The sequence below is a fragment of the Nannobrachium achirus genome, assembly GCF_963921795.1.
Source record: "Nannobrachium achirus genome assembly, chromosome: 4".
Lineage (NCBI taxonomy): Eukaryota > Metazoa > Chordata > Actinopteri > Myctophiformes > Myctophidae > Nannobrachium > Nannobrachium achirus.
Genome location: NC_137813.1, coordinates 11,180,537 through 11,193,033, shown reverse-complemented (window position 1 = coordinate 11,193,033; position 12,497 = coordinate 11,180,537). Strand labels below are relative to the sequence as shown.

Below are 12,497 nucleotides of genomic sequence, written 5' to 3'. Positions count from 1 at the left end.
CCCTGCTTTATGATGTTGATAATGTCACACTCACCCCGATGCCGAAGTCCCATGACTGGCCCTTGGGCTGCATAGGCCCCACCCCCAGCCTGTGACAGACAGCGCCTGGCGTCTCGGCGGGGAAACCCGGAACGGAGTCGGCTACGGTCCACACCTGCAACACAACCACACAGCGCGGAGCCAATCAGAACCAGCCACATCCATACGCAGTAGATAGCAGCCAATCAGAACCAGCCACATCCATACCCTGTAGATGGCAGATCCAATCAGAACCAGCCACATCCATACACTGTAGATAGCAGATCTCAACAGGAACGTGGAAAACACGCAATTAATATGATGAACGTTTCCAGTTCAAACCTGCAGCAGAGCCAAGCAAATCTATGGTGAAATGAACCGGAACAGGAAATTTACCTTCTGGAAAAACCCAGGACTACCATAGACATAGAAAGGTAGACGCCTCCTACTCATGTGCATCATGTGCATCGAGGGACCAAGGGAATCCGTGTGCATCGCTTCCACGTGCGTCACACATACGGAAGTTGCTAGGCCAATCAGAGGCAGTTTTTTTTGTTGCTCTCCCTACTCCCTTCCGGTTTCGGCATGATCGCGATCGCGAAATGCATGTTTGTCTTGACTCCCAGAACACCTCCCAGAAACAGATCTTTCAAACATGGCAGCCATGTTTGTTTACATTGAATGGCGGGCAAGCGTGTGGTTCATGATCTGTGCATGACCCATGCACCATGATCGAGCGCATTAAAAGGTAAGACGATGGTGGCATGTAATATTAAATTCGCTTTTTAATCCTTGCAACAAAATAACATTGATAGTGGAAATAGACAATCTACAAGCTCACAACGCGTCACATCTTGTAGATGAGCTTGTAGATCTGCTATTTCCACTTTTTTAAAACTATTTATATGAACATGGAAACGATTATGACTGTTATGACAACATAATTGTGATTATGTCCAATAATTGCGACAGGCCTATAGAGGTGACATTGAAGACAACAGACCTGGTCCAGCGGTCCCACAGAGACCTATAGAGGTGACCACAGAGACCTATAGAGGTGACATTGAAGACAACAGACCTGGTCCAGTGGTCCCACGGAGACCTTGGTGACGTTGTTGGAGATCAGCTCCCACGCTGATCCCTGGGGGTAGCTGGGGGTCAGACCCTGTCTGTACCACAGGTTACCTGCAGGGGGAGGCAGAGAGGATGGTAGGTGCCATTTCTTTACTAAACACTGTCAAAGGGGGCTTGAGCCCCTGCCCTTTTATCCATCTGTAAAAAGTGCCCTCTCTAGACCAAGACATTGCAAATGCCCTCTTTCCATGCCATACCTGATTGATTGATTGATTGATTGATTGATTGAAGACTTTATTAGAAGTTTGCAGAGGAAAAGGTACAGTTTCATGACGGTACAGTTCACTGGTACAAGGTCTACTAAAAGGAGATCCATGAAAAGACTAAGCTTATTTCCACAGGAAACCATTTCAGTATCTCATATAACATTGAATGACAGACGAATAGAACACAGTACTATGCAGTAGATATGTAAAGAAAAGAAAAATGAGAAAACAAAAAAAAAAGAGTCTAAACAAATAGTAAGTATATACAAAGAAGGGGCAGGGGAGGGTAGGGTTGGGCTAGGTTAGTTTTTTATTTACCAGTTGCGAACGGCTGCTGCCTGTAAGTGGTTTTTCAGGGCAATTTTAAAGGATGCTAGTGATCCACACTCCTTTATGGCCTTTGGTAAGGCATTCCACATTTTGGTGGTATAGCAGAAAAAAGAGTTTGACCCTTTGTTGGTTTTGACTCTGGGTTGAAAGTGATCTGTGGCGCTGCCTCTGGTGTTGTAATTATGGACATCCTTAATGTGTAGTGTATCTTGTACACCAGGCCCATTGCAAGTTGCTGTACTCTGTCATCTACTCTGAGCCACCCCACTCTTAACTGGTGAGTAGCGGTGAGGTGAGTCTGATAGGGAAGGTTAAGCAGGACCCTAATTAGTTTATTTTGGGCTGTTTGGAGTTTAGTTTTTAGGGCTTGTGGGGCGTCACAATACCATACAGAAGGCAGCATTCAAGAGAAATTGCCTTGTCCAAACTCTCCTGAACTTGAATGCAGCGACTTATGTTGAAAGATTTGCCCTCTCTGTGTAGAAATCCATGCCGTTACGCCACATCTCCAGGATTGACTTGATAATGCTTAGTTCAGTGTGGTTTCACGCACCGAAAATTGGCCGACCTCCAAGCTCACAACGCCATAGTCACATAATACAAGTCATGTGGAGTCATAGCCGCTGAGTCCAACGAGTGTTTATCTTGCTATTTTGCAGTGAAAAAAAATGCCTGTTTGGGTGATCAAACCTTTTTTTGTTATAATGGAGCTTCTTTGCAGCACAATTAATGGGACCCTATGGCGGATTGTCGCTGTGCGTGCACGTCATCGCCCAAAGGAAAGTGATGCTCGTCTGGCTTCACATACGGACTCCCCCGACAGTACAGTAAGGATTAATAATATAAACATGTTATACTGTATAGTTCCCGAAGTACTTCGGGAAAGGCACTCTACCGGAAGTACTTCAAGATAGGCACTAAAAAATACTCACTGTTTTCATCCACAGCGAACACAGAGGTCCTTCCCACAGAGAGCTGTCTGAGAGTCTGCTTGGCCGGAGAGGGGATGTGGTACCAGCATTCACCTGTAATACAATACAATACAATACAATAAAATAAATCATTATGATGTGGTTAATGTGTTTAACAATGTGCTAACTGACGTTCTGTGGATACTTTACAGACGGCAACTGAGCCTACGTACACGTAATTACATCATCACGCAACGATGACATCACAACTGTGTCCTTTAAAATGAAGAGTCAAATAAACCGAAGCCAGTTTGTCAACGTGTAAGAACCTGCAGCCTGTATTAACCTTCCACCTGAAGATTATCTGCTAACACTGCTGAGCACATTATCTGCTGTGTCCGTATAGTGATCAATTTGCCATACTATTCGGGATATCAACAGTTATCGGTTTTCTTGATTGGGAACCCAACACATCGGCTTTGCCGATTGGCCAAACTTTCTGCGACGCTTGTGCAGCTGAACCCCATAGCACTCGTCTAGGATTTGACTTAACGTCAACACTTTTGTGAGAAATGATTCGCTGGACCGCGCGCCTGAAGGCAAGAGCATGTGCAACTGCTGTGACAGTGGGACAGGAGCTGTACTGTTTTACAGCCTGGTATTTTAGGGTTCATGTATTCAACACAGTGTCCTTGCGCTGGAGGACGTTGCCCGCAGTGAGAGATGAAAGAGGGAGTTTTCTCGTTGGGACTGCCTTCATGCACTACGGTTCAGCTGTGCTCATAGAAAATATCGTCTACTTCTGGGGAGGGTTACATAGGGGTGGATACCACAACCTGCTTTATGCCTTTAATGTCGACACCCACAGTTGGTTCATGCCCCAGGTTTCTGGGACTGTTCCAGAGTCGAGGTGCCGTCACTCAGCCTGTGTCTTGGGGAAGGACATGTATATATATGGGGGAACCAATATATATCTGACTGGGGACCTTTATGACACAATATACACATTGGATTCCAACACAATGGTCTGGTCTTTAATTAACGCCAGAGGCACTCTGCCAGCTGCTTCAACAGGTCACTCTGCCACTATTATCGGGACAAAGATGTTTGTATTTGGGGGCATAGGGGACCAGCAACAGTTCTACAATAATATTAGAGTGTTTGACACACAGACCAACTTCTGGCTGAGCCTGCAATCTCCACAGATTCTTCCGGAAGAACGTGTGTACCATTCAGTCTTTGTCTACAATGGAAAGCTGTACATGTTTGGTGGCTGCAACTTGTACCAAAGCTTCAATGATGTGTGGAAATTAAATCCAGAAGAGACCTTCTGGAAGAACGTTGAGCCCACAGGGACAGACCCGCCGAGTCCAATGCATAGTTCCAGCTGTTGTGTGGTGGGAGATCGTATCATCCTCCTTGGAGATAACAGCGGAGAGGAGAACACGTCCAATGATCTGTACATCTTGGACATGAGTCCTAGTCTGAAGACGTTATGCAAGCAGGCCGTTAATCAGTACGATCTGGAGCAGTTGGAACTCCCACATGACATCAAGTGGGAACTGGCAGCCATGGGGGACAGATGGGGGACAGATACAGATGCTGAGGAGAGGGAGTATGGCAGGGGTATTCAACAAAATTGTCCAGGGGGCCACATTGACAGAAACCCAAGGGGCCGGGGGCCGCACTAACGTATCTATCCACCCCCCCACCCCCAGCTATTAATCTAATGAACACTTGAAACAACGGGCACGACCACATTTTCACTACTATATTTTCACAAACAAGCACATTTTCATCTGTCATAGATGTCCTATATTGTTTTAATCGATTGAATACGCAACTGCAAAGTGATGATATGGCTTAATGGAACACCGAAGGGGGTCAAAATCACGACGTTAAGAGTACTCAAGATGTACCAAGATGTACCAATACAGATGAGCTATGCCAGCTTGTTGTATGGGCTAATGTTTTCTTTTTCTCTATTGGGCTACTTTTTTTTTTTTAAGTATGGACTACTGTCGAGGTTGGATCATTGGTCTATGGACCAGGGGTCATCGCCATGCTGGCTTGTGGAGGACATTTTGGTAAAGAAATAATTTTTTGCCACAGACTTGAGTGACAAAATGAGTGGACAATAAATATTACTGGAAACAGGTCTATAACTCTGAGGGCTCTATTATGATCCAGGTCTTATGCCTTATGCCTTAACTTCTTTGCCTTTTTTTTTTTTACTATATACACATTCTCTTAAATATTTCAAATAGCTGATCTGCAAGCTCACAATGTGCAGATGTAGATCAGCATTTGAAGTATTTAAAAATGTTTTTCAAAATATTAAAAAAAAGGCAAAGAAGATAAGGCATAAGACCTGGATCATAATAGAGCCCTGAAAGTCTTCAAATGGAATACTTTGGAACCACCTGCAGCAGCTGAATGGAATGTTTGGATAGGGAGTCTGGTGCAACGCACAGTTTCTGGACCCGGTGAGAGCAGTAGAGGACCTGGTGAGACGTAGGAGGAGCCCGGCCAGGAGTCAACCCATAGAGCCTAGTTCTTTCACGCGCCAGAGTGGCCGCTGCCCCCCATCCCGGCAGAGTAGTTCCGGTGCAGCGCATTGAGTGACCCTGGTCTTTCCCTAATACGACTGATCGTGGATAGCTACTGGGACGTAAGTCGGGACTTGACCCGAAACACCCGTCGACCCCAGGCTACATCACTGATGATACGTCCCAGTTGCATCCTTGTGATGTTTTTTTTTTTTTCATTATGGAATACAGGGTTTTGGGGGGACAGATAGGTACAGTACCTGCAGGGTTTTGGGGGGACAGATAGGTACAGTACCTGCAGGGTTTTGGGGGGACAGGTGGGTACAGTACCTGCAGGGTTTTGGGGGGACACGGAGCCTCTGTAGAACACGGCTCCGTCCCGGGCGATGGCCCACACCTGGTTGGCACCGCCGATGGAGATGGACTTGAAGGGCTGGTCTGTGCCCACATGCAGCCAGGAGGTACCCTGTGGCACACACACACATGCACACACACACACACACACACACACACACACACACACACACACACACACACACACACACACACACACACACAGAGAGAGAAATTGATGAATATACATAGCATCAATATAATGAATACGTGATAAGTTGAATCTGTGTATTCATATACTATTACTGTATGTTTGTGCATACTTGCTATACTATATGCACATTTAAGTTGTTTATGGGTGTGTATTTATATATTGTACGTATGTGCTTTTTTTTATCCACAACTTTCCAACATCCCATCGTGCATTGCGCAGAAGTTGCATGGAGCTTCCGGCGCCGCAGCCGAGTGTGATCTACAAGCTCACAATGGTTGCATCTGCGACGCGACGTGAGCTTGTATGTCTGCTGTTAACGGGAAGTGTGGTGCAAAAAATTCTCCAGTAAATTCCCGTGGAAAGACGTGGATACTGTACTAAATTACACCCCCCTAATAATTAGGCTAAAAAAGGTGAAGTGATTGGACGGGCTATCCCAGCACCTCCTCTCTCTTTGACTTTCTCCCCCAGTAGGCGCGGAGCAGAGGAGATGAGTGCCTTACCCCTTACCCCTAAAGCTTTTTACATGTACGTATATTATTATTTGTTTTACCATTTGAATGGTTCAAATAGCTGATCGACAAGCTCCCACGTGTAGATCGGCAATTTTTTTTGTGAAAAAAAAGGCAATTTCTTTTAGGGATAACGGGTATGGGATGGTTGAAAGCCCCAATAGTTCTCTCACCGCAGGGTTTTGGGGTTGGACCCCCAGTCGACACAGCACGTCCCCCTTGTCGCTGAGCGCCCAGACGGGGACGTGCTCCGCCCGGCTCTGGGCCAGACAGGGCATGACGGAGATGTCACTCAGATGGATGGGCGGGACGTGCTGCCACGGGCCAATCACAGTGATCTTACACCTCCTGTGAACAGAGAGAGGTACAACGAGTAAGACTCCCTAAATCGGGAGATAAGCGACCGTCAGGTCGCATACACAAACTTTAGAAGGCAATGGTAGGCAATCAGGAGGGAATATGGGAAATGGGACAGATCCATGTTGATGACGTGACTGTAGAGATACTGTGTACCGCTTTGCGTGATTTTAGGGCAAAATCTGTAGGAGCAGTGTCCAAAAAAGTGTCTTGCAAGAATCGGCCTCATGGTGGCGCTAGAAGAGGGCCATGTGAGAAATGAGGTGGAGGTTGTGGTTTGGCAGCCAATGAGTGTGTGTGCAAAGTTTGGCATGGATAGTGGCAACGGTTGTGGAGATATGAGAAGGGGAAAAGTGTGATGCGACGTGACGTTTTTGTTTGCGACCTAACAGTCTAACGTTCGCAAAAAAACGGGTGACGTCATTTCATAGACGTACTGTATAATCAAATATTTGTAATATATGTGCTATTCCCTGAACTGATGAGACTCACAGCCTCAGCCTGATGGCCTCAAAAGTCTAGTATAGGGATATCCCCTTGGATCAATGGTAAAGATTTGGACTTTCACGCGGGATGCCTGGGTTCGAAGCCCAGCCATTACATACAGTATACAAACATATAAAACCTCAAACCAAAGACGTTGTGGTTTTGTGCTTGTCATGTTTTCCGTTTGAGATGACGGCGGGGCACACTGACTGGATCACATATATTTGGAGAGAGGGTGAGCGTGAGTGCGTGTGTGATTGACGTGCACGTGCACATACCTCGACCATCTCCTGCGTCTGACAAAGTCCTTCATGGTCTTGTGGCCGTGGAAAGTCCTACGAAAAAAAAAAATGAAGAAAAACCCAGAACAGACCAGACCCATTAAAGTCTCAAATAGCCGATCTACAAGCTCACAGCACTGATATGTTCTTGTTATAAGTGTTAAATAGAGCTATATTTTCATAGTAATCACTGCTATACAGTGTTTGGAGGTCTGACCCCTGTTACTGAACAAAAAACACTCTGTGATGTAAAATACTTTGTTTTAACGTGTAGTTGCAATGCTTCTCCCACAGTTTCCGTGGCACACACTCAAGCCAAATTTCCCATCGACCGGCTTCATCGGGAATGGTGTTCTTCCATTTTGAGAGGATACTTTTAATTCATTCATTCGTATCAGTGAATTCAAATTTCCCATTGACTTTAATAGGAAGATGCGAAAAAGACGACCCAAAGTTTGGCACAATAGACCGTTTTCGTGGCACACACTGAAGCCATATGTCAAATCGACCGGTTTCTTCGGGAATGGTGTGCTTCCATTCTGCAAAGATATACAGTGAATAGTTAAATTTATAGGAATTTATCAGTGTATTCAAATTACCCAACGCATTTTAATCGCACGTAGTTTTTGCACCACAGAACCTTCAGTTTCGGGCATACCGGTCATAGCGATGCACCAACCAAGAAGAGACAACAAACGCAAAGGGAGAAGTAGCCGATCAGAGCGCTTTGCTTGGCCCAGTGGATGCGAAATTTAGATTTAAAAAACTTGTTGATTCACTCGTACAACAAAATGAGTTTTACTTGAAAAAAAAAATGCTTCTCAGGTCAAATATCGATGTGTGATTAAAATGTGATTAATTGCGATCCATTAATCACAGAGAGCCTGTAATTAATTAGATAAAAAAAATTAATCGCATCCCAGCCCTAATAAAAACGAATTCATTATCAAATAGAATAGTTCCAGTATACTGTACGTACACAGGGAAGTCAGCTGCGTACTGCCAACCTTCACTGTCTGTCCCACCGGGCAGGTTGTAGTCTATGCTCCACTCTGACACCTGCAGGACACAGGATCACACTGCAGTCAAAGCATGGATCACATGATGAATCATTGCCATTCTATACATTCCATACATTGCCTCTACCTACACATACTTTATATATCTTCTGGGTATTCAGATGTGTGTGCGCGTGCGTGACTGCGTGTGCATGTGTTACCTACCCAGGCCCACAGGGGGGAGGGGGGGTGTGTGTTGCTTTTCGTGCACTCTTTGAAGCCACTCTCATCACTCCACATGGGGCGATCGGTGGGGAGACCTCTGAGAGAGAGAGAGAGAGAGAGAGAGAGAGAGAGAGAGAGAGAGAGAGAGAGAGGGCAAGTACATTGGATATTTTTTAACATTTAGATTTAGATTTTTCTTTCTTTTTCTTTTTTTTAACACATTGATTCTCTTCTAGGCGTCCCTGGCACAAATAACTACTGATTTATAAGCCATTTTGAAAGTGAAATTAAGTAAAACAGTTGATTTTTTTTAAAGTACATTTCCATCTATGGTAGTGGGAGGTAACACCTCCCACTACCATCAGCCGCTGCTCATCCTGACTGCTGTCATTGGCTGTAAAATGCTTTATCTAACAGTTCAGACTGCTGTCATTGGCTGTAAAAGTTCTTCATCTAACAGTTCAGACTGCTGTCATTGGTTGTAAAAGTTCTTCATCTAACAGTTCAGACTGCTGTCATTGGCTGTAAAAGTTCTTCATCTAACAGTTCAGACTGCTGTCATTAGCTGTAAAAGTTCTTCATCTAACAGTTCAGACTGCTGTCATTGGTTGTAAAAGTGCTTCATCTAACAGTTCAGACTGCTGTCATTGGCTGTAAAAGTGTTTCATCTAACAGTTCAGACTGCTGTCACCACGTATCTCGGAACAACAATCGACTAAAATACGGGGTTATGGGGATGCCTGACGTTAACAACTGCTGACGTTGTGTTGATGACGTCACCAAAGGGATTAGCCATCCCATATAAAAGATGCACTTTGACAATAAAGTGTTATTCAGTATACATGATTGAATGTACATTTCATTCCAGGACCTGTTATTCATAGCTCGATTCAAGAACTCGTTCAAGAACCGAAGCGGTCACAGGAGATTATTGATACAGCAATTTGGCCACGACGCCATCGTCCGAAGATTACGCTTAGTCACCTGTTGACTTTACCCTTAGTCACCTGTTGACTTTACGATATGAAGGGCAGGGAGGCACAGGATGAACTGAAGCAGAGACTGCAGCAGAGGAATATACGAGAGCAGAAGCAGCAGCTGGCGCAGCAACGGAAACACACCATAGATTCACACCGAGAAAAGACACTGTCATGGAGTGGCATAGAAGAGAAGTCGCTGGGACCGAGGGACACGGCGGCCGCACTACGGGAGCAAGGAGACCGCAAGGGGGACGTCGTCTCCGACAGAATAGCTGCCGCACAGCGGCTCCAAGAAGACCGCCCGAAGAACATATACACCGACAGAATAGAAGCCGTGCTGCGCGAGCAAGAAGAGAGAAAGAAGGAGTTCCTATTGTCGATAGAGAAAGGAGACCAAACGAGGGACGTACCCTCGGACAACATGGCAGCCGCACAGCAGGACCAAGAGAACCGTCCGAAGATAATACCTTCGGACAAAATGGCAGACGCAAAGCGGGACCAAGAAGACAAATTAACAGCTGCACTGCGCGAGCAACAAGACCGAAGGAGCGACATCGTAGCCGCTGACGAACCGGCAGAAGACAAGTCAACAGCTGCACTGCACGAGCAACAAGACGGAAGGAGCAAGGACATCGTAGTTGCCGACAAACCGGCAGACCCACAGCGGGAGCAAGACGAACAGAGGAGGAGAACGATCTTTGACAAAATAGCGGCCGAACAGCGCGACCAAGACCAAAGGAGGTCGTCCCTCACGGAGGGACGAGAAGAGATGTTTGCGTTGATCGTGGACCTCGCCGAGATAGACGTCAAGAGGCCGGTGCTCTTGGAGTCGCTCAAAGAGCTCCAGGAGCTGCGGATGCAGGCCCAGCAGCGGGCCGGCACCACCATGGCCGGCGACGACTCCTTCACGCAGATGGCCGAGCAGCGCGCGCGCGACAACTGGAAGCTGAAGAAGGAGCAGCTGGACAAAAAGGCGGCGGAAAGGGAACGCAACCACGAAGCCGAGCGAAGCGCCTTTGCGGTGCAGAAGGCGGCGGCCATGGAAGCGGCCAAGGTCGAGGCTAAGGCCTCCTCCCCGTTGGCCACGGACCCTAAACCGCTAGGGATCGGGGACAGGATGCTTTATCGACGCATAGAAGACCGACTCAGAGAAGCAGCCGGCTGCACCGGACCAGAAGGAGGAGGAGGAGGAGGAGGAGTAGTAGCAGTAGGAGACGTATATGAGGTTGAAAAGGAGATGGAACACGAAGTGGAAGAATGGCAGGAAGTGGAAGAATGGCAGAAGGGAGGGTAAAGCCCCTATCAGAGTCGGTACCGCGGTGAAGAACTATCCACCGCAGTGTAGTCTTTTTGAGTCATAAAACTACAACGTTACGTCATCCCTCGCGGTGAAGAGCTTTCCACCGCGAGTCCTGACACATCTCTCTGTTTTTACTATCAGACAGATAGGCTCTTCACCCCGTTCACTGATTGGTCGATCTAGACCAGTCAGTCACGGTGAATAGGACTTCACCGTGACTGACTATGATGGCCTTCACTTATTTTCTGACTTGAGGTGGAAAGCTTTTCACCTAAAATTTGCGGTGGATAGCTCTTCACCTTGGACTCTGATAGAGGCTTAAGTGAGACGGATAGTAATGTCTTCAGGTATGTTAAGACAATGGGTCATCCTCCCCCATCAATAGTCCCTTACATTCACTTTGTGATATTCAATGTAATTATTATCAATCGATTTGGGGGCCGACTTGCAATATTCTCAAAATAATAATAATAATAGCTCAGATTTATATAGAGCTTTTCTAAGTACCCAAAAGAAAGAACCAACTTTATTATTAGAAAACAATAAAAGATAAGTGCTAGATTAAAATGATAAAAGGTTGGGGACATCTTAACCAGACCTCAGCAGGGAAAAGCTATCCTGAAGAAGTGGGTTTTGATTTGAAGGAGAGGTGATAATTTAGCACTTTATCACTAGTTAGGATTTTTATTTAGTTTTGGCTTTTTGTTTTAAATTTCCTTTGTTTTGATTTGCTAGTTTAGGTTAGGTTTGCTAGTTTAGGTTAGGTTTGTTAGTTTAAGTTAGGTTTGGTTTGCTAGTTTAGGTTAGGTTAGGTTTGCTAGTTTAGGTTAGGTTTGCTAGTTTAGTTTTTATTGGTTTTTGTGAAGGGTTAGTTTTAGTTCAGTTTTTGAAGGGCTCCTACATGTGGCTTTGTTGTTTGTATGTCCCACAAAGCTTGGCATTGGCCAAGCTTCGTGGGACGTTTTGGCATGTAAGTGTTCAAAAGGCACCGCTCACTTCACACTGGGTGGGATTTTTTAGTGTTCGTTTTTTACAGGTTATCAGGGCGAGATTAAAACGGTTCCGAGAAATAGCAAACGCTGCCTCTGCCACCTTGTTAGATCTTCTATTTTTGAGAATCTTTTGCAAATATTTTTCAAAGCAAACTTTTGTAATTCAAATCTATGCTTCTGGGCGTCCCTGGAACAACATATTTTGAGATGGGGTTCCGCGGTCAAATACATGTAATTTTGGGGGTCCTTGACATGAAAAGGAGGACCGCGGATTTAGAAGAAGGATTTAGAAGCCATTTATAGAATCTGGTCAAAAATATTCAAATACTTGCACACAATATTCACGATTTATAAAGAAAAGCAGGTCTACAAGTTTGTTGCTTGAAGCATCACATAATGGTTAAAGTAATAATGCGTAATTATGTGTTCCTTTATGGGTTAAATTAGGTATAATTTAAGTCAGGGGTGGGCAACTTTGATGCTGGAAAGGGCCACTATATTTTCACACAAACTCCAGATTGCCGCAATGCATATACAGTAAAACATAGCAAAAATAACAGATCTACAAGCTCAAAACGCGTTGCACTGCGACGCGTTTTGAGCTTGTAGATCTGTTATTTTTGCTAATCTTTTAATTGGTATCCTGAAAAGTAATTTTTTCATTTAATTTC

At 45.3% G+C, this 12,497-nt stretch overlaps 1 protein-coding gene across 1 annotated transcript in view; it reads right to left on the bottom strand.

Annotated features, from left to right (window-relative positions):
- The window catches only part of tecpr1b (tectonin beta-propeller repeat containing 1b), a gene marked incomplete at both ends in the record, with an annotated part of 51,557 nt that overhangs the window by 509 nt on the left and 38,551 nt on the right, over positions 1 to 12,497 (bottom strand). Inside the window, 8 exons of the mRNA XM_080723028.1 lie at positions 35 to 154; positions 1,097 to 1,203; positions 2,621 to 2,713; positions 5,479 to 5,614; positions 6,381 to 6,555; positions 7,329 to 7,385; positions 8,311 to 8,390; positions 8,555 to 8,651. Coding sequence (XP_080579154.1) covers positions 35 to 154; positions 1,097 to 1,203; positions 2,621 to 2,713; positions 5,479 to 5,614; positions 6,381 to 6,555; positions 7,329 to 7,385; positions 8,311 to 8,390; positions 8,555 to 8,651 — 865 coding nt within the window. The remainder of the gene's footprint in view (positions 1 to 34; positions 155 to 1,096; positions 1,204 to 2,620; positions 2,714 to 5,478; positions 5,615 to 6,380; positions 6,556 to 7,328; positions 7,386 to 8,310; positions 8,391 to 8,554; positions 8,652 to 12,497) is intronic.